Here is a 23,162-nt window from a genome sequence, read left to right as displayed (position 1 = left end):
TCTGTGGTAATCATGGACACAAACAGAGTTGCAATATTGTGGAAGAATGTTTGGTTTGCCTAACAACAGTCTAGTTTCAGCTAAGTAGTCGTTGACTATAGCTACCTGTAGTTGCTTGTATATCTGTTGCATGAAGGCATTATCACACAAGCGGGAGTGCTGTTGTAAAGAATATTAACATTGCTGGGATGCTCATTTGCCTCTGCTTTGGCCTAATCATAGCAGTGCTAATACTCAGTACATCCATTCTTTTGGTGTGAAATGGTCAAACTAATATAATGTTGATGTTACCAGCACATACAGTTCAACAATTTTGTTTTGGTCTTAAAATCAGGAAACTATGACACCATCAAAAAGAAAAGATCAATTTTAGCCACATTAAAGGGTAACTAAACTCCAGATTTTTGGCTCAAGTGTATCTACCCTGGAGTCTCAGAAAGCCTCTAGGACACCTTTACAATAATTTCGACTTTTAGAATACATATTATTACTATTATATCATTAAATAATTACAGACTTTGAGTACTCAAGTCACATATTGCGTTCACACTGAAAAGTATATTCAGTCATTATATTACTGCCATACTCAAAACCGTCCAAGAAGTGAGTGTAGAACCATTCACACGTTGCACCCTCAATGAACGCCATATTGGTGTTGCAGGGTATAATGTACTGTTACCATGCTTGCACACTAGTAAACATTAGCATCTGCTAGCTAACGTGGTTTTAGCTAGGGTAACACATTTCAATCAAGAAAAACACTGTTTAACATGAATATAAACTGTGTGACTTAGTTCTAAAGTGGCTGAGGATGTCAGATGTTACCGGCATAGCCAATAAAAAAATTCAATTGCAGTAACCGAATCAACCTGTAGAGAGCAGCCACTATGCACATTTCTCAGACAAAAAAAATTGTGCTCAAATGTTGAGTTGGAACTGAATTATTCAACAATACCAGTTAATGCAAATATACATCCATTTTCAATTGAAAAAGTGGTTTAATTCCATTTTAATAAATGGGGAGTTAGGTACAATTTGACAAATGATATTGGGAAAAATGGTAATTTTTTGCCTGCATCATCAGAAAAACAGCTGAGACATAAGTCATTGTCAGGAATTATTTTTATTTTCTTCTAGTACACTGCAAGAAGTTTTACAGAGGAGACACTGTTAATAACATTGGAGATTTAAAAAGAGCAGAGATACTTTCCTCCCAACAGAAGTTCACATTTAAAATAAAAAAAAACATTCACATATTCACTCATTGCAGGTATACTTTCCACAAATACAACTGTCAGAAACAGCTTCTACAAGCAGTAGAAACAAACATGTTTAGCTGTTTTAAGATAGAGTTGCTCTTGTACTGTTTCTTTAGAGTGCCTATACAAGCAGCTTTTAATAGCTATCTACACCACAAGTCTTCCATAATAAGTCATGTTTCAAAACAAAACAGAAAACTTGTCCAGTCCTGCAGTATTAAAACAAACATTTGGATGTTTTAAAATGTAATTTTGTCTTTAAATTAATCTCTACACTAGTCAAAAAAAATCAGACCTTCTTGGCAAAAAGCAGAGAATAAAAGCAAGGAAGACTAAGCCTAGGACCAGAACTTCTCTCACTGAAGTAGGAGAAGAGCAAAAGAGCTTGGTTACTGAACAAGGAGGGAAAGAAATCAAGGATGTATCAATAAAGTGTCCTTTTTGTAGCAGTACCGTTCTCTTGATCTCACTGGCAAATAAAAAGCCTAAAAACATTAGCTGCATCTTGTTGCATTCAAATTAAATGCCAGCTATTTTGATAAATAACAGATTTTATATTGACAATATGTTCACAAAGTGATAATATTCAGCAAAAAGTAGTACTTATTTCCCATTAATGAAGATACAATGCACTTTTGCATTTTTTCAAGGTTTTAAATAAACTAAAAAACAAATAGTACCACTACAGGCAGTCTTTTAGGGCCAAATTACACTGAAATACATTATTTAACAGCAGTTGTTTTTTTTAGTTTCATATAAAAATCAAGAAAGATCTTCATACTGCACATTAGCAAATCAAAATATGTACAAATCTACATCTATGAATTGAATATCAGAATAGGCACTTTAATTCAAACAGTTCAGCCAGCCCTCAGTTATCTTTAATGATTTAACATCACAAAGACACGGCAGTCAGGGTTTTTAAAAAGAAACATGACAACAGTTAAACCCAGAATTAAACATGAGCCCTGATAATATTTCATTCTGACAACAGACCCACGTTTTTAACTTACATCTACGGAAGCTCTTATTTCCAAATACAAAGTAAATGGGTCGCTACGACACAGAAAGGAGATATCAACATGCACAAATGTTTAAAAAAGACAAACTCCACCTCCACCATAAAAAGTACCTTGTCTGGAAATAAACAAAGTGCAAAATCAGCTTGTCACCACAGAGCAGCCCTCAGTTTCAAAGGGCAAGGTTTTTGTTAATGCCATCAAACAAATAATAAATAAATAATGAGTAAACAAAGTAAATCATGACATAAATAAATCATTTCTGTTACATAAATAAAGTGAAAAAACTGATCATAAACGAGAAGAGGCAGGCAGTGTTTAAACATAGTGAAGACACTCCTTGACTGGAAGCTTATTTTCATCACAATGTCAGTATACATGTATTTTTTTTTTGTTTGTTTGTTTGTTTTTTTTTGCCTTAGCCAATCACAACAAACCCTCTCCTCTAGGGTATGGATAAGTAAGATTAGCTATGTTTCTGCAGTGTAAAATGTTCTTTAACAACACTTAATGTTGCTTATAGTAGTACCAGAGCAAATTAAAAAAAAAACAATATAGACTAATACTGTCCCTTGTGTCAGGAGCTACTTCACCACAGAGAGAAGAGTAAACTGCATGTTTAGTTCAGGGATCAAGTCCTGACAGAGGAGTGTCGGGACTTACATAGAGTAAAGACAACAGAACTGCTGGATCACCATAGTAGTACAGACTTATAAGCAGATACCAGAGCCACATTTTTAAGCATTACTGGTGGCTAAATGTGCATCTCAGTTAATTTTAAGCAACCTTTAAAACTGGAGGTGTGCTCGATTTACAGTACCTGCCTTTCATGAGGTGCAGCCACCAAAATTATGATTGAAATCAAGCCTGCCTCAAGTTTGTTACAAAGCTCTAAGTTGCCCCATCACTGAGGAGCTGTTACAGGACTTAAAAAGTTGGTCATTTAAATTAATAGTCTGCTGACTGATTCTTTTTTCTGACAATTCAACCCTTCTTAGAGTCTGTGCCTGCGAGGGTCTGAGCGTGGTGGGGAGGGAGGTGGCGGCAGTGTCACAGTGGTAGGGGGGTCCACTGGATCATCCATGGGCAGGACCAGACGGGTGCCCCTGATTGCCACTTCATGTTCCGCCAGGGAGAGCTCATGATCCAGACCCTCGTCAGACGGCCCGCCACCAGTGCTGGTGGCAGAGGAGCTCTTTCGGTTGATGGTACGGGACCCAGAGGCATCCGTGGTAACGGTGACGTCAGCATACATGGAGCTCACGTTGGCATCGTTCAAAATGAAGTCAGAGTCATCGTCGTGGAGCTGACCTTCGTTCTGGTGGGTCATAAGAGAAGAGGTGGGTGAATGAAACAAGAAAAAGGAAGGGAATAGAGTAGTTTTGATGGAAACAATCATAAGAAATTAAATGAGGATAAAACTATTACTTTAAATACACTCACATGGATACAGAGGGAGATTTCAATCTCCTCATTCCTACACAAATTTAGGACTCCTACTAAAGTCTTTAAATACAAGAATTAACAAGACAAAGTTCAGACATTTCATTGAGTGTCAAAGTTCTTTCTTGTCCATCTTTGAATTGGTTCAACAGGTTTATAAGAGAGGTGGGGGGGAATTTGCTTTATCAATCAGGGGTAAATTAGACTGTAAGAGCAGCCACTAATGTTCAAAATACAATCAAAAAGACACATAGATAACATGCATATCAAATCCATTAAAATAGTGTAATGTAATCAAGTAAGAAGGCCAAAAACCCGTGGACTGGTTCTTTAACTGGCAGACGTTGTGTTGTGTGTCCAAACCTCGTAGGCCTGTGGGCTGGTGAGACATCGGGCCAACGGTCCACAACAAGAAGGCAGAGTTGCAGTGAGAGGGGGGCCACTGTGGGTCAGGAGGGGCTTTAGGTAGCTGGAGAACAAGCTTGGTCAAAGACTTTTAACTCTTAAATCTGTGTATGATCTGATTTGTTTAGGATCACATGCATTCAAGCTAATTCTGATGCAGTAAGGTTTGATAGTAACAAAAAAAAAAAAAAAAACACTTGGAGAACTGTTAGAGCAACAAAATTCAGTTGTGTAGTTTGGGAAGAGCACCCTCTAGTGTCTAACACTGAAGAAAACACCCACACTTCAAATAATCTCAAATTCTGTATGAGAAGTCAAAGGATACTTGTGGTCAAAGTTATACCAGATCCTGAAAGGCCAAGCACTCTCATGTTTCGTGTTCCTCCGCTGTGACCCATCCAACACCGCTGAACTCTTTAAACAGAAATGTTTCACTCGTTTATTTAACTATTTCAATATTCTTAGTATTTAAAAATCAAAAACTGAGGATTTTAATCCATTTGAATAACTTACAGTGTTGTCTTGATCAGAGTCCACACCCACCCTGAAATAGTTGAAGAACAACTAGTGACTTTGGTAGAAAATGACAGAGAACAACACATGTAAACAGAACAATTAATGCATGGAAACAGATGCACAACATTACGGTATGCTCATAAAGGACAGCATGGGCATGGTGCCGCCTCCACAGATCCAGACAGTGAAGAAGACAATCAAGAGAGTGGTTGAAAACATCATCTGTCGGGCATAAGTCGCTGTGTCTCGGATAGAAAGAGCAAAAGTCATCGCTCCACGCAGACCTGGAGGACACAGAGGGAGGGAGAAACTGTGTCAGTGTTTCACATGAAGACCACATGAGTGCGTCAATGTGCAATTTTTAAACATCATGAGCAAAATACAACAATGGTCACCAGAATTTAACATTTAAATTTAGTTGTTTAGGAAATGTTCTGAGAGAAAAGTTTTGATATGTTCTGAGACATGCTGGGAATTGCTATAATTAGCCAGTTTCTACAATAAATGCCTGCAGATGTAGGAGCTTTACAAGTGCAATCAAGTATCAGAGTCAGTGTTGTCTAACTGAAAACACAAAGTCTTAGTACGTGAAAAATATCACAAATGTACACAAATGTGCCAACAGCAGAGCACAGCTGCAGCTACCAAATACAAGAGGACAAGCTTACACAGCATAACTGACCATAAGACTAATTTTTAAAACGTTTTTTTTCCCTTAAAAAAATGGACTGTGACCTATATACAGATGCAACCAATATACCAGTCAAAAGTGCTGAGACACACCACCGTGATCACAAGTGCAGCTGCAGTCATCACGCATTGCTGATGACTGCAGATACTGACAAGTAAATAAACCTTAGAGTGCTGGTTTGTTTGAAAAGCCTCCTTAACTATAGGCAAGTGGTGGAGGTGGGCAGAGTGTGTGTTGTGTGTGTCTGCCAACTTCACATCACCACAGGCTGCCGTATTATAGCTAATGGAGGTGCACACTCTCAATAGTGAAAGCAGCTGGTACTGAAAGAGCTGTGGAGCTGCACAGAAACTACACATTGTGGACTTCACCAGAAATCATCATTTAGGATGACCATTTTCACCTTTTTGAGAGGCCCAAAAGCATCACATACAGTGCTGTGAGAAAGTATTTGCCCCCTTTCTGATTCCTGAGGTTTTTTTTGCATATTTATCACACTTAAATGTTTCAGATCATCAAACCAATTTTAATATTTCACAAAGACAACCCAAGTAAATAAAAAATGCAGTGTCCGAAGGATTATTTAAATTTTTTTTTTTTTGGGGGGGGGGCAAACCTATCTGGCCCTATGTGAAAAAGTAGTTGCCCCCCTGAACCTAAGAACTGGTTGTGGCACCCTTGGCAGCAATAACTGAAATCAAGAGTTTATGATAAGTGGTGATGAGTCTTTCACATCACCGTGGAGGAATTCTGGCCCACTCTTCTTCGCAGAATTGTTTTGACTCAGCCATATTGGAGAATTTTTCAGCATGAACTGCCTTTGTAAGGTCACACCACTGCATCTCAAGTGGATTTAAGACTGGACTTTGACTCGGCCACTGCAAAACCTTGATTTTGTGTTTTTCTTAGCCATTCAGAGGTGGACTTGCTGGTATATTTTGTGTTGTTGACATGCTGCATAACCCAAGAGTGCTTGAGCTTGAGGGCACAAACTGATGGATGGACTTTGGCCTTCAGAATTTTCTGGTAGACAGCAGAATTCATTGTTCCATCAATCACAGCAAGTGGTCCAGGTTCTGAAGCAGCAAAGCAGCCCCAGACCATCACACTTCCACCACGTTTGACTGTTGGCATGATGTTCTTTTTATTAAATGCTGTGTTATTTTTATTCCAGATCTAACGGGCCACACACCTTCCAAAAACTTTAACTTTTGTCGCGTCAGTCCACAGAATATTTCTCCAAAAGTCTTGGGGATCATCAAGATGTTTTCTGGCAAATGTGAGATGAGCCTTTGTGTTCTTTTTTGTCAGCAGTGGTTTAGGCCTTGGATCTCTCCCATGGGTGTCATTTTTGCCCAGTGTCTTTCTTATGGTTGAGTCATGAACTCTGACCTTAAGGCCGGCCACATACTACAAGATTTTAAGCCCAATTTGGGACAAGACCCCCCCCCCCCCCCAAAAGGATTGTGGGGGCGTATCCCGAGAGGAGACTCATCACAAACGACTGTTTGCCTGAAAAATCCTCATGAGTGTGATGCCAACACAATTGTTTTACTGCACCAAATCACGTCGTAGCCTCCAAAATCCCAAATTGTAGTGCCTCTGATGAAGTACCCACAACAACCAGTGAGAGGGAACAGATGGGGTAGCGTCACAGCCGGATCATACGTACTTTTGCCGCTCAGACCCATAAACACAGCTTTAACTTAATTCCAGTCTTTCCCATGTCTTATGATTTTTGCTTCACCTGTAATGCATGCCAGGGCAGCCTGTTGTGGAGGGACAGCAAGAGGGTATCAACAGACATCCGTGTGTGTTTGTTTCTTTTTTTTTTTCTGAAGTCACGTGACCACCGAGGTTGTTGGCAGGTCGGCAGGTGTGTGGTCTCCAGTGATCTGACAGTCTGGCTGAGTCATCCAGTGTGTGCGTTCAGAGGATCAAAGATGAAAATTCTTTTGAAATTGTCCTCATATCTGTGGTCTCACACAGTTTTAAAATCATTTCAGATTTAAAAAATTGTCTAGTGTGTGGCCAGCCTCACTGAGGACAGTGAGGCCTGCAGGTCTTTGGAAGTGGTTCTACGTTCTCCTGTGACCTCCTGGATGAGTCGTTGTTGCACTCTTGGAGTCATTTTGGTTGGCCGACCACTCCTGGGAAGGTTCACCACTGTTCCCAGTTTTCTCCATTTGTGGAAATTGGCTCTGACCGTGGTTCGCTGAAGTCCAAAAGCCTTGGAAATGACTTTGTAACCTTGTCTACACTGATAGATTTTAATCACTTTGTTTCTCATTTTTTCTTGGATTTCTTTGGGTGGTGGCAGGATTTGTTTCTTTCTGAGATCTTGTAGCCTACTTCACTTTGTCTGACAGTTTCTATTTAAGTGATTTCTTCGTTCAACAAATCTGGCAGTAATCAGGCCTGGGTGTGGCCAGTGCAATTGAACTCAGCTTTCAAAAAGCTGTGGTTAATCACAGTTAACTCATGATTTAACAAGAGGGACAATTACTTTTTCACATAGGACCAGATAGATTTGGATTTTTTTACCCCCTTAAAAATTAAATAATCATTCAGACACTGCATTTTGTATTTACTTGGGTTGTCTTTGTGAAATATAAAAATTGGTCTGATGATCTGAAACATTTAAGTGTGATAAATATGCAAAAAACTCAGGAATCAGAAAGGGGGCAAATATTTTTTCACAACACTGTATAACAGTGTTACCTATAATCTAGATTTGAAAGTATTTTAAGGTTTTTAAATATCAAAGCAGTCAGGGCTTACATTCATATAAGTAAAAGAATTTCAAGGTTTTAGTGCTTTAACAAGTCTTAGTTGTAAGGTCATATCTGTAAAAAGCAGGTTGGATATCTCATGAAATAAATCTGGGAAAGCCAAAAGGCTCAGCCAGACTGTGAACTAGTTTACACTTCCCTCTCTCATAATCCATGCATGGAGCACCTTTATCCTGTGAGCAGATTGGTCAGAAGGCAGTGCTTTTGTACTGATCTCTGCTGATCTCTTAATCAGAACTTCACCTGCTCCAGACCAGGATAGGTGTTCAGCACAACTACCATAACAGTGTGGCACAGAAAGGAGAACATTTAACTGGATTAACCCTGAAGTTCCCACATTTTCTTTGAAAGTATGAGTTTTAACAAAGCCTGAGTACATGAGGGAAAGAGACGATGATAGAGAAGTGGTGACTACTTTCAGTATACATTATTAATTTACGTTTATGAGGGGTATTAAGTTCTTTTTGTACTTTATTTTCTATTGTCTTAATTTTTAGTTAATTTTCTCTTCTTTTTCTTCTTTGTTATTATAAGGGTCTAATTTTGATAAGCATGCTGTGGTTAGTTTTGTAATTACCTCCCTTTTTGTATCAATGTTTATGCAAATGACAATAGAAACAAAATGTGATGGCAAATTAAGTTACCTTGCTATACACCAACCCACTCAGGTGCTGTGCTCTCAGGTACAACCCTCCATCTTAGCCTATATGAAGTTTTAATCTAGGCCTGGGATACTTTTAGAGGACTTTACTATGTACAAAATAACAGAATACCTGAGACTTAATTGTCTTACCTGCAAACATCATGACATGCTGAAAATTTGATCCAATCTTATTCTTGCGACCCAAGTTGAGCAAGAAGGACAAGGGGTAGATGTTTGCCGCTCTGCCAAGGAACACAGCCAACTACATAACGCAGAAAAGTTAAGGAGACAATACATGGAGTAATAACACAGTAGAAGCCAGTATAGAAAAGGAGTGGTTAGCTGTCGATTCATCAGTCACAACTGATTGTTCTTTGGCTTGCAGCACTTTAACATTATAACACATTCACAGCATAACTTGACTTAAAAACGAGCTCTTCCAGCTTTAATGCATTGTACTATGTTGTTGTGGTTTTTCACTGGTGTGTGCATCTCTGTTTGCATGTGGATTTTAGTTTGTGTCTATTGTTTTAATTTGCTGCTTCTACTGTGGAGGCAAATGTTTGCAGAGCACAAGACACATTTTCTCAAAGAGAAGTATGAAATATAACATAACGTGCTGTTTCTCATCTTATTAGTAGTACGGGCATCATCACTAATAATTTTAAGATGCCACATTACAAGGAACCAACAAAATGCTATCCTTGGTCAGAACATCAGTCATCACTGGCAAATCAAGAAGGCTCTTATTTTTATGAGTGTGGTCTTACCACCAAGTAACTGTAAAGGATACAAAGGCTCCAATGATGAACAAAGGGTTAAAAACATGTGACTGGAAGGAGAAGAGAGTCAGACCCATGTAGGAGAAGATGAAGTTTTCTGCCAGAAAGTTCAGTAGCTCAAACAACTGATGAAAAAAGAGGCAAACAACATGTTTGAAATACTGACATTAATAAGAAACTCATACATGAAACTGGTGATGAGTCAAGTTAATTATGGTATAACTTTGTATACATCTGCTCAGCTATACAGAATTATCAATCAGAGATAAAAGACTAACTCCCATGGAAGGCGAGAGGGCAAAATAAACTCTTCAATTTAACATAACTGCTTCAGCAGTAAAGATGTAGAATTTTTAACCTCTAATGCTTTTGTGGCACATGCTTTCATGCAAGGTAACCACACCATACAAATCTACATTTATCTAAAGAAACAACAGCAGCTGAGCTTTCCTCTTTGGTTTAAATCTGCAAATGACCTTAGCTTGTGGATTTCTCAGAAATCACTGATAGATATGACTGATGTTTTCCCTACTTCTAAAGAAGTACGTGTTTCACAACATCCTCTTCTTAGTATTTCTACTTAAGGCCTTTCCGCTGTTTTGGTCTTTCGTTCTGTGTACTTTTTAGCTTCAATTTAGTACAAGAAAACGTAGTAGAGTTGTCAATATTGAAACACTGTTATAGAGCATTGACTACAGATGTGCAGTGCTTTATACCATATCAGGATAAATTCAGATAAATTATTGTGTGTCACCTGTTTGGTTCTGTCCTGAGACTCAGGGGAGAGATTGTTGAATGTGTAGTGAGCCTGAGTGATTCCACAGAACAACACAGCCACGACACCTGTGAAAAAAACAACAAACGGGCAAACCAATACAGCTTTAAACCTTTATAGTGCACTTATTGAAATACTTGGAAATTCAAATGTAAGCCCCCCCACCACACGCACACACACACACACACAATGACACACATTAGATCCTGACTTCTTTTGGGGGCAAGACATGACTAGCTTCAGAACACTGGTGTGTTCCACCAGTTTTATCTTATAATTCCAACAGGAAATCTATAATATTCACGAATATTAAATAAATAGCCTAAGTGGATTTTAGTAATAATGAGGCTCAAAACAGAATAAAAAACGGATGTATGCCATTTAGGTTTAATAGAACTGTAATACTGTTGTAAAACTGACTAAAATCAGATTTATTTTGTTTTGCCACTGATTTTTCTTTATATTTCCACCAAAAAAGGAGAACGGTATCACAAATATTTGATTTCTAAATTAATTTAAGCATTAATAAAGCTCACAGTTAAATCAAAAATTGATATAAACCACATATCTATAATAAAACTGTTATAAGGATATAAACCTGACCAAAAATCACACCTACTTGACTACTTATTCCTTGGAAAATTCTGTAAATTAGTCAAATTTACTGTATGATCACTCTTGAATTTTTTTACAAACCTGTGGCAGCATCTAACTACTCTATAGAGAACTATCTTTTACATTATAATATATATATATTTTTTTTAAGTTGGGGTATTATGCCTTTTTTCAGGGCTTTACACTATCTCTCTGATACCTACATAATAGCATTACATGGTTTACAGCTCAAAAAACTCCTCATGTTTCTCACACTGGCGTCCTGAAAAACCCTTATTTTAACCTCCGTCTGAAACGCTTCGTTTACGCTGCTGTGTCTTTAACAACACCCCCCTTTGCCGGCAGCACGGACGAACCACGAACCAGTCAGGAGATCCTATTGCGATGACCTCATCAGTTTGCTCCGTCGAAATCTCGTCTCGGGAGAATCTCGGAGATTTTCAACTAACCATTTTCATCAGTTTACACGCTAATTCCAAGATTACTGCCACATACGTTTATCTTGCGGTTTGAAAATTTGCATATATGGAGTATGGACACCCAACATTGTGACTTTATATTTATGTTTTAAAAATCAGAAAAGTATAATACCCCCTCTTTAAATACCCTTGGTATGGTTGCTAATGAAATGGCTATATGTCTTATTATAAACAACATTTTACACCGCTAAACAGGTGTATGTCCAAATCCTATGCAGGCAAAACCTATCATGACACTGAGCAGTTCTATTGACCTTTATAATGTATAAGTTTCATCAACTTATGGTTATTTTTGATTTTAGGAGCCATTTGTTTGGGACCAGAAGAGATGTAAAACTGTATTTTTTTTAAGTTCTGGAGGAAACAGGAAGTTTGAGACACTCTGGGCCACTGCTTGTTAGTCAGATGGTGTGATGTCACCCTCCATGGTGTTGACTTTTCTCCACTTATTGGCTGAGGAAAATCATTCTGATTCCACTGTATTACAGAGAGTGGGAGAGAGCCCACGAAGACAGTCGAACAAAGTGACAATATATTTTGTGCCTTGCTCCATAAAGGGTTAATATCAAAATACAATAAATTAAACTTTACTGAGTGGAGTCAATAGTACTTAAAGTCAGAACAGGAGGGGTCATGTCATGAAGAGACCAAAACCAGTCATGAACTGATCCACCCAGTAAGAATTAACAATAATGCACACATTTGTTGGAGTTTACTGTTTAACCTTCATCATCATTCATTCATTCACATCAAGTACAACAGATTCACAGCAAACTACTAAAACCATAAATCATTTCAGTCCCTTTATCTCTATTTTTCAGATTATAGCGTCCACAGCATTAAATGATCTTGAAATTTTTAAAAAGCAATTTTAACAGTTTTAAGTTGCAGATATAGATTTGTCATCAAGAAAAATACAAACTATTATCTGCCTTGTCCTTTAGCTAGATTTCATGATACAACTACTTGACATCATTGTTAGTTGTTTAACGCTCATTTTCAATTTGTTAAAACTCTAGATAGCTTAAACTGTAGAAAATAAAATCAGAGTATAGTACTTAAGTGACACTAGCGCTATAGCTGTCCACTAAAACAAGAAGAAATCTACTAACAATCACTCAAATAAAAATTAATAATTTGTGTTAAATAGCATTTATTTTGTCATCAAAGCTGAAACTGAAAGTTCATTGTATGTATGAGGATTGTGTACAGGTGTACCTGTGAACCCGCAGGCCTCAGCCAGTAGAAAGGTGCTCCAGGACATGAGGAAAAACAAAGCTGTCTCTAGCAAAGGGAAGTCCCTCAGCTTTGTGAACTTTGTCACGTGATGACAACTTAAAGTCAAGGAGCAAAACAATACAAGGACACAACCACTTTCCACCTGCAGGCCTCATGCACCACACCAGAAATGTATACATTTAAGAACTAATCTAAAACAAATGTGATACACTTTATAAAAAGGCACAATTCTATCTTAGCCATAAATCAAGCTATTATAAATAAATAGCTTTTCAGGTTCTACTTAAGGTAGGCCTTGACAATTTATCAGGTTTTTGAGATGCACGAGTATATTTTAAACAAGATGTAGGGTAAGAATATTATGTTTTCATGATACAGTTTATGTTGATGATTCACAAACAGATAGGGTTTTTATGCAGATTTTTACATGTGCATTGGGACCATACAGATATGACTTTGTTAGAACTGACATTGTTTTTTATATTTCTGTAAAGAAATATATATATATTGTGTGTTGACATGCAGCTAAAAAAATGCCATAACATGTTTTTTGGTCCCCAAGCCCTAACTCTAAGCAACCCAAAAACAGTGTGATCAACTCTACTAAGTCAAATATCTATAGTTTAAATCCTATATTTTTATTCTGTTGGTGTTTATGCAAACCTGTGAATAAAAACAGAAGGATATGAGGGCAGTCATAACTCCAGTGGCCACACCAAGAGCGAAGGATCCACTGAAGACCCCCAGGAATATGCCAAAGGATTTCAATAAGGCCATGGCCTCAAAGCTGTGGCTGTTGTCTCCTGCTGGCTGGTATGCCACAATGGAGCTGGAGCACGCACAGAAAGAAAACACAAAGATAAAAAATTTACACAGAAAAGGGAAGCATGCACAGAACAAATAACTAAGAAATGGGAAACTGATCAGTGTGAAACATGCTGACACAAGGCCAAAAACCAGAAGATTTTTAAGAAGAAGTCAGGCATCAAATCAAATCTGCAGCATTCTAAACCCAGTGAAGGCTCAGATTTACTGCCCTGTAGATGATCTGATTTATAAATAAATATTCATTTTGATTTATTAATTCAAAAACCTTAGGTAGCCACATAAAGTAGAATTAAAGATGTCAAACACATGCAATGGAACTGGGTTTTACAGTCTTAAAAAGGGAGGAAACTGTATTTTTGCACTTGTTTTTCACTAAAATTTAACCCTCTTAGCACATTTTAGTAATAAACTATAAGATCATTAATCAAACAAAAAACAGTCAGTTCCAAAAAACAGTGATACCCCTTTCTGAGTGTAATGCCCAAATTATAGAAAAATCAGCAAAGCACAAAATCTATTTAAAAAATAAAATATAAAAGTTGAATTTTCTGGTCATTTGCAGGCTCTAAAGAGCATAGAGGAAAAAATGGAAAAATAAAACAAATAAGGCAAGAATGTGAATTAAGGGAGGTGTCCTAATGGCAGGGGGTTTAAAACTATATCTGTTATCAAAGACCTGCATTATATTAACCTGTAGTTCTAGCTCTATAACTCTACCAGCACATCCCCACCAATCACCCACCCACCGAGGAGCAAAAGTCTGGTTCTCTCCCAGCCATTCCTCTGCCCCCTCAGGCAAGACTGGGCCATCATCTCTTTGGGAGAGTACAGGTCCAGCTGCCCGCTTACTCTCCTTCTCTAAGCGGAGGAGAACGCTACATGCATTGCATACATACGTACAGGTAGGTGACGAATGACACAGATGGGTGAAGGAGGGCAGGCAGTGAAATGACAGGGACTGATGTTAGTATGATTAGAGACAACACAAAAAACTCATTTCACCACAACAGTACTCATTACAGTTCAGGCTATTGACACAGAACTCAGGACTAGGGGTTGGGTAAACATGTTTTAGTGATCACATGTAAATACGAGCATTTCAAGAGTTAATGCCACTTAAAGTATGACTCATATTCATACTGGCGATTAAGGTATTCCTTTCTGAATCAGATCCACAGTCACAGCTTTATATATAAAGAAGTATTTCAAACAAGCAGATACAGTTCCTACAAAACATTCACCCTCTTGTGTGTTTAACCCTTCTGTTGGTTTTAAAAATCAATCATGGTTATAAGAATATTTTTTCTATTTTGGCAAAATAAAATTTCCTCTTAATGCCAAGGTGAAAACAGATTTCTACAGAGTAATGTCATTTAATAAAAATATATCATATAAAATAAGTGACAGCATTTTTATTCACCCCCTTCAAGTCAGAATTTAGTAGATGCACCTTTGGCTGCAATCACAGCCCTGAGTTTGTGAAAAGGACTCAAAGCAGGCATGCAAATCTGGAAACTGCAATTTTAATCCATTCTTCTTTGCAAAACTGCTCAAGCTCTGTCAGGTTGCGCAGGGATGGTGTGTGAACAGCCCTTTTCAAGTCCAGCCACAAATTCTCTATCAGATTGAGGTCTGGGCTTTGACTCAAACTCTCCAGAACATTCACCTCTTTGTCTTTAAGCCATTTCTATATAGCTTTCATTGTATGCTTTGGGTCATTGTCATGATGGAAGATAGATCTTCTCCCTAGCCGAAGTTCTCTTGAAGACTGGACTGTCCTCCAGGATTTTCCGTCATTTTCCACATTCATTTTACCATCTACCTTTAGAAGTCTTTCAGTGCCAGCTGCTGAGAAGCATACCCACAGCATGATGCTGCAACCACCATGCTTCACAGTGGGGATGGTGTGTTTGTGGTGATGTGCAGTGTTTGGTGTCTGCTAAACATAGCGTCTTGACGGATGGCCAAAAAGCACCATTTTGGTCTCATCAGACCGAAAGAGCTTTCTTCCACTGGAATCTTTGACTGGTCAAGAACCTGAGTAACAGTTGCTGTATGTGGCTGGACCTCTGTTGAATAAGGCCACTTACTTATTTAACTTAACATTCTCGATTAACATTTTATATTTTTATTTAATTTATATTACTTTGTAGAAATCTGTTTTCACTTTGACATTAAATAGGTCTTTTTGTTTTAAAAAAATGTAAAAAAAAAAAATATTGACCATGATTTATTAAATTAATAAATGGGGAAAACATCCAAGGGGGGGAATACTTTTTACAGGCATTGCATCCCCTTCTCTCATAGTGCAAAGTATCTTATTTTTATTGGTATACCTCAGTTAGAATGGAATAATCAGAATATCAAAACCACAGGCTGAATTTTTCCCTACAGGGTTAATACTTAGCCAAAGCAGATGCTACATTTTCAGTATACTTAAACTTAAAGAGCAATTTTATTTGATCAAAATTTGACTGACATTTTTTGACATTGTATATCAGAAGTAATATCAAACAACATCTTTGAGTGCCCGCCCTTTGGTTGCATTTCTTTTACAACTGGTCTGAAACAAATAACCAATCAAGGTTAACTTGCATGTAACTAGCCAATCATAGTGACTCTGTACTTACACACACAATACAACTTTTAAACTAAAACTGGCAGCACTCTCACTCCCTAAACTCTCTCTGTCTTCACCTTGATGGTGCTGAAAGGGCTCTGAGACACAAACCAGTTAATAATTTCTAACCTAGATGATTCTTTTTTTAATCTGTCAGTGGTTGTCTGAGTAGTGGAACAGACAGGGTACAGTGACAATGGTTGCCATGCAATTTTGGTGTGTCATATACTAAGGGACTCAGTAGTGATACAAAGTTGCAGAGGGAGAGACAGAGGGTCTCATCTATTTGAGCCTTCATGTTTCTTATTGCCACTTTCACGTAGGAAACTTTTAGCACAAAAGAGGAACGTGGATTTTGCTACCCAGAAGAAGAACAGGAAGGGATCTAATCACAGACAGAATGGCGGCCAGAAACTCAAATTATAACTCAAGAAATACACACACTGTTGCTATGTGAGCTGTGTATTATTCTTCAGAGCATAGAAAGTTATACTTACGAAGACAGGACGATGGCCACAGCATCATTTAGGACACTCTCTCCAAAGAGCAAAGCATAAAGATCCACATCTACCTTCAGCTCATTGAAGATAGCTAGTACCGTCACTGAGATAAAGAAGAAAACAGGCGCAAAATCATTTAAAGCAGGATGGAGCCTCAACACAGAGAGACTATCGAATCACATGAAGGTCAAGGAGCCAAACTGGTTAATAAATCATTCTAAGCAATATTTTTAATAACAGCACCAACCTGGATCTGTTGCTGATACAATGGCCCCAAAGAAGAGGCAGTCAGTGAAGAAAAAATCTCCTCCAAGCTGGCCCACCACTTTCATGAAGGACACAAAGCCATACATGATCAGCCTGGAGGAGAAGAAAGATTTGGTCAAGTCATGACAAAATCTGACATTGTCCATCCATTTAACTAGTGCTTTAACAAAATCGGTTACTTGTGAGGTAATTTTAGCAACGACCAAATGCCTACCCAATAACAAAGCAGGATATAACAGTTCCCATAAATGCATAAGCCAGGATGGAGCCAATGTTCCTGAAGAAATGTCTCTGTGACAGAAAAGGAAACAGATAAATTAGAGCAATAGCTGTGTAGTTTGAGTGATTTAGCTTGGAAAATAATGAAAACATCACAGGAAATATCTATAAATGTCTCTACCAACCTGTTTGTGAAAATTTGCTTGTACAATACATTTAAGGGTACAGAAAGTCTTTCTAATAGGTAAAATACTTTATCCTAGATCTTATTTGTTGGTCTTCTGAATGGTTTGTTTTCTGACATACTGCACCATTAGACCTTTTGAAACTCTTACCCTCTTCAGACTATAGCCGGCATGAAAGATGATGGGAGGCAGCAAAATGTTGAAAAACACTTCTGGATCAAACGTCACCTGAAGACAGTGGTAAATTATAAAAGGTTATTGACACCTTTTATCAAGTGGTGTATTCTCAGTAGAAACTAGTTGTACAAAATATGACATTAGTATCATTTAACTGCTTACAGAGACTGAGTTTAGCATTGAAAGTTTGCAGAGGCTTATCATACAATGTACAATCAACATGACAAATTCTTAAATGTCATTAATCGCAATAATTTTTACTCACAGAAAAACTCTTCACAATACAAACATTTAAAGTCATTTAAACACATACACTCCTGAGAAACTTTCATCAGTCCGGCCTCTGAAATTTTCCCCAGTTGCTTATTTACACATGCCCCTTACAGTATAATTTCTCCATGTTGGCTGGGGAACAGGACGAATCTCAGGAGACAAGCCAATTATGTAAAAATGGTGTACCAAGACAGCAGATGAGCAATAGACTGTGTCGCTTTGATGCCAGTTTTTGCATTTGCATCAGTGCAACATGTGATGATCCACACAAAGAGGGAAGAAGAATTGACTGGGTGCAGACATTATAAAGCAGCTTCATAATGAGCATTAACACTGCACCAGTCACTTACTAGCAGAAGGATATATCACCCTCCTCTCGTAGAGAATTTCCACAGTATTATTGTGTGAACACAACCGCTCACCCAAAATTTATACTGAAATTCACAGGAAGGGGATGACAGGAAAGAGTATGGATAAAGTAAGGGTGAAAATTTAGCCTGTTTGTGCTTACATATACAGATCACCTGAAAGATTTCTGTTAGTTTTGTGTAATTGTAAATACGCTTTCTCTGCAATTTGATTATGCATTCTCAGCAATTTGATTCCTGTACACCCAGTCTTCCATCTGCCTTGCCTTTCTCAACATCTCATCGTCCTGCACTTGGTGACCTTTTGCCCGGCTCACTTCCCCCTTCAAAGTGTACTCGTAGAACCGCCCACTGACATTGACCAGCAATGTAGCAGGACTGGCGTTGACAGCGCAACTGAGGATCACATCGCTCATGCTCTGGGGCACATGGACCCCAAAGCGCAGAATCACACCCACCAGTAGGCCTTTTGGGAGAAGGTTGGAGAAGAGAGATGGAGAGAATGCAAAACAGTTAGCTGAGGATTCATAGTAAATAAATATATGTATTCATAAATCACATTAAGAAAAATAATTGAGTGCAACACAGAGATAAGAACAGAATACACAGCATCATTATCTGGTTCCTTCTGCAGCATCATGTGTTGAGTTTCTATTTAAGGAACTTAATTTAATTATCTGGGTGAGCTATAATCTTAAATTAGCTAATTAATCAAGCTACTTCTCTTCATACTGACTGAGGCTTGGGTATTTAAAGGGGATTGCACTCTCATCTTTTCAAACAACTTTTCTCATGTTACATTTTATGATAATGTCAAATATAAGCTAAAAGACAACACAATGCAAGTAGAAAAACAACGATGCTAACACTAAGTGATTAGTCCTGACCCTACGTATTTTACTGGAATAGCAATATTCCAGTTTAAAACACCACGCTAACAGTATGTTAATACTCACAGGGTGCTTCTTAGAACTATATAGTAATTTGTCAGACTGGGTCACTGATTTTTGAGTTGGCCGAGCTAACAGCATCATAACCATCCAGCTAGCATTTACGGCTAAGTGAGGGTAACTGACTGACAGTTGGCTAGCATTTGTAGTCTTACCATAGATCATAGCAAGCCCAGTTTCGTGTAGGAACCTGAACCGCCGGTGTTTGAACAGCCATATAGTCAAAATAGTAAGTGTTAATAGCATAATGAATATGAGTAGATTGGCACTGTCCTGTCGGTGGCTCTCCTCAGCCAGCCTCTCTGTTGCGACGTTGTCCATCGCATTGCTATCGCCTTGGCTCCCGACGAGCAACAATGTCATTAAAAAGGGCAGCACCGGGAGAGCTTTCGACGGTTTAACACCAAGAACGCGTCTTAGTGAGAATCCCATAGTGTCTCTTTGTTAAACAGTTACATTTGTCGTTTAAATTTGGATGGCTTTAGATAGGAAATGAGAAATCGGCTTGAAGAGCAGAGCAATGACAGCTCCTTCCGCAGCCGTTACCAAAACAACGAGACATCCGGTTTCAAAATAAAAGTGTATCAGAGACCAACAGCGACCCTCCATGGAGTTTGAAGGATTCAGGGCGACTGCTGTGTTGCAAATCTACATGCAGGGTAGCCCTGCACACAGAACTGGCTGGGCTCTTAAAAAAACCCAGAAAATGGGCCCGTCCCAGGCCAGATGTAACTTATTAATAATATCAATGTATGTGTGTTGGATAAGTAGAATTGATGCTAGCATCCACTTTCTGCTCTGTTTCACTTTTTTCACCACTTTAACCTCTTTTTGCCCATTTTTTGCTGTCGTTCATCCATTTTTGCCGCTTCTTTTAGGCACTCTTACATCACTTTACCAGTTTTAGCTGGTTTTTTTTGCCAGTTTTAACCCTTTTGCCGATTTCTGCTCAATCTTGCCACTTTTTTGACACTTTAACCCATTTTTGCTGCTTTTAGACAATTTCTGCCACTTTTTTTTTAACCTTTCCACCCCTCTCTGGCCCCTTTTGCTTTTTTTAATTTTTTGCCTTTTTTCAGTTATTTAGTTATTTCTGTTTCGAGAAGGCTGTACTGTCCTACATCATAAATAATTAACATACTTTTTGTGTCTTTGATAAGAGTAGTCATTATTCAGGCTAAAAAATAAAATATGGTTATCACATCTTAACTTTTCAGTGGACCATAATTTTGCAGACCTCCATGGACCCCCAGTTTGGCTTGGCCCTCCCCTTTATCTCTCCTTATGGGCAGCCTTGTCTCTATGGCACGATGAAATTGCCTGAAAATATACAACTTGATAGAAAGAATCACACAGGATACAGTGGAAAAAAATAATTCTCATTCATAACCAGATATTCTAATATATAATATTTATATCTATTGATTGATTGATTGGTTTGTAAACTGTATATCATGACAGAGTATTCACAACTTTGTTAAAACCGACTGCCCTCTTCATTCATTGATAAAAAAATATTACATGCTCAAATTTGAATGTTTTATTTGAACAGTTTTTAAACATTTTTTCTTATTTTGTTTGAACAAGAGAACAATCTGTAGCTGAAAGATTCTGTTCACATGAGTAGCCTTGAAAAGTCAAACATGCAAGCACCAAAAAAGCAGATTAACAGGAAACAAGATAAAGCGAAGTGTGAAAGATTAAGAGTAAAAATAAAATCTCCTTTCATTACAGACAGACATGGGGTTAAGGGTTTCATTTAAAAAAAAATATATATTAATCTATGTAACACTTACATCTAGTGGAAAATCACTGGCTGTGTGTGAGGTTTTTTTTTTTTTTTTTACTATATACAACAAAATTTGCCATGCAGTCAACAACTTGTCAAACATTTAGCAAAGTTTACATTGGCACTTTATGCAACATAATAAAAAATCAACAATTATCTTTTGAATTGCACTTTGCATTAAGGTCAAACCTAGCTTCTTGTCTAATGGTCAAACAGGCACCATTTTGGTCTCATCAGACCAAAGAACTTTCTCCCACTAACCTACAGAGTTTTCTTGTTTCTCTTGTTGGATACAGAGTCTCTCCCATCTGAGCGGATGAAGCTTGGAACTCCTTCAGAGTAGTTATAGGCATCTTGGTGTCTTCCCTGACTTGTCTTCTTCTTGCACAGTCACTCAGTTTGTTAGGACTGCCTGATCCAAGCAGATTTACACTTGCACCATATTGTTTCCATTTCTTGATGATGAATTTAACTGAACCCTGGGGGGTGTTCAGTGCTTTGGATTTTTTTTTATCAATCCCCTGATTTATGCTTGGAGTGTTCTTTTGTCTTCATGGTGTAATGGTAGCCAGGAATACTGATTTACCAATGACTGGACCCTCCAGACACAGGTGTCTTTCTACTACAATCAATTGAGACACATTCACTGCATTCATGTGATCCTCATTTTACTAGTTGTGAGACTACAGTCACTTTTAAGAGGGTGAATATTTATGCAATCACTTATTTTACCTTACATATTTCAAAGTAATTGGCATTATTTTGTAGAAATCTGTTTTTCACTTTGATCTAAAAGAGGTTTTTTTTTTAGATCAAAAAAGCCGAAAGTATACCGTCCATGACTGATTTATAAAATCAGCAAAAGGGTAAAAGATCCAAGGAGGTAAAAACTTTTCATAGGCTCTGTAGCTCAATACCTACCCCTAAAATAAACTTAATCAAAGGTGAATGGCTATCTATTTTTAAACACTACCAAAAAAAAATACAAAAAAATACAAATACACTAAAAAGAATTCCGACTCACCTAAGACTCATCTTTTTAAACAAGCCTTTTATTGTCTCACTGTTCTGCTATATAATACTGTTTAACTTTTTAACTCATGCAAAGTGTCTTTGAGTATCTCTGAAAAGCACTTGAGATATAATGTATAATTATTATTACTTTTATTATTATGATCATTATTATTTTATTATTATACAGATAGGAAGAATATTGATGATCAAATGTGTTTGGTTATTTAAATTGAATTAGTAATTTGTCTTTTTCTACGAAACTTGAGATGTAGATTTCCTCTCTTGATCTTTATACTGAAGCAAGTTCCTTTGACAGGAAACCCACAAAGCAGTTTTTTTTTTTTTTTTTTTTGTTTTTTTGTTTTTTTGTTTTTTTACCAGCACTCAGAAGTTTTCTCACATATTCACCTTCTTTTTTGCTCCAAACACGTGCATATATTCAAAATACATTCTGAAGATCAAAACTTACATTTAACTTAAATCCATACTCTTAAACAGCTCCATCTTTATTTACAGATGTTACCTTCTGTTTGCTTTCATCTGTATCTTAACTTGACTGAAATTTCAGTGGACCTCCTTGATGAATGCATCTACTATAGCACTATATCATCTCTCTGCTTTAAGTTCACATGTTATAGCTTTAATTTATCATAATGACTTTTCCAGGATCATATGAGCACATTTTGATATTTTTGATGCAAGCCCAATACCCCAAACATTGGGGCACTGTGAAAAAAAACAGAATGCAATGATCTGCAAATCACATAAACCCATATTTTACTCATAATAGCACATAATCATCATATAAGATGTTGAAAGTCAGATATTTTACTATTTCATGAAAGATAATAGCTTTTTTTATTTGTTGGCAGCAATACATCTCAAAATAGTAGGGATGGGGCAACAAAAGACTGAAAAATTAAGTGGTACAAGTGGAAATCAGCTGGAGGAGCATTTTACTATGAATCAGTTTAACAGAACAAAAGACCAGTAGAATGACTGGGTATAAAAAGAGCATTTTAGAGAGGCAGAGTCTCTCAGCAGTAAAGATTGGCAGAGGTTCTTTCTTCTATTAGTATGTTCTGGTTAATGTATATCTACACATATCCTTTTGTATTTTGGCACGTATTGGTACATTATTTAATACCAATCTTGGATTCGGCATTTGCGTATTCTTATTTTTATTCCATAAAAGTTCTCTTTCTCATATGCAAATTGACATTTTCTATTTCATACATTTTCTATACATATTTGTAGTATATTGGTACATTTATCCTGATGACTAATATGGTTAATAATGAATCTCTCCTCTGT

At 37.5% G+C, this 23,162-nt stretch overlaps 1 protein-coding gene across 1 annotated transcript; it reads right to left on the bottom strand.

Annotated features, from left to right (window-relative positions):
• Positions 1-1,115: 1,115 nt before the first annotated feature.
• On the bottom strand, positions 1,116-19,577 carry LOC121518708 (sodium/hydrogen exchanger 6-like). Its single transcript, XM_041801222.1, has 16 exons — positions 19,201-19,577; positions 18,362-18,561; positions 17,428-17,505; positions 17,088-17,164; positions 16,854-16,966; positions 16,604-16,709; positions 13,346-13,487; positions 12,638-12,743; positions 10,305-10,393; positions 9,562-9,675; positions 8,919-9,030; positions 4,773-4,926; positions 4,640-4,670; positions 4,452-4,540; positions 4,085-4,190; positions 1,116-3,596 (listed from the first exon to the last, which is right to left on the bottom strand). The coding sequence occupies exons 1-16, from the start codon at positions 19,475-19,477 to the stop codon at positions 3,273-3,275; spliced, it is 2,118 nt and encodes a 705-aa protein (XP_041657156.1). The 5' UTR covers positions 19,478-19,577; the 3' UTR covers positions 1,116-3,272.
• Between the last annotated feature and the right edge of the window lie 3,585 nt (positions 19,578-23,162).

This window comes from Cheilinus undulatus, linkage group 12 (genome assembly GCF_018320785.1).
Source record: "Cheilinus undulatus linkage group 12, ASM1832078v1, whole genome shotgun sequence".
NCBI lineage: Eukaryota > Metazoa > Chordata > Actinopteri > Labriformes > Labridae > Cheilinus > Cheilinus undulatus.
The sequence above is the reverse complement of the archived record's forward strand: the minus strand, read 5'-3'. Positions and strand labels throughout refer to the sequence as shown.

Coding starts and splice junctions, on each gene's coding strand:
- LOC121518708 (XM_041801222.1), bottom strand. CDS start 19,477: ATGGGATTCTCACTAAGACGCGTTCTTGGTGTTAAACCGTCGAAAGCT. Junction 12,744..13,345: donor CTGGAGTTATGACTGCCCTC/ATATCCTTCTGT, acceptor AGTTGTCATCAC/GTGACAAAGTTCACAAAGCT. Junction 4,927..8,918: donor GCATGTCATGATGTTTGCAG/GTAAGACAATTA, acceptor TGTGTCCTCCAG/GTCTGCGTGGAGCGATGACT.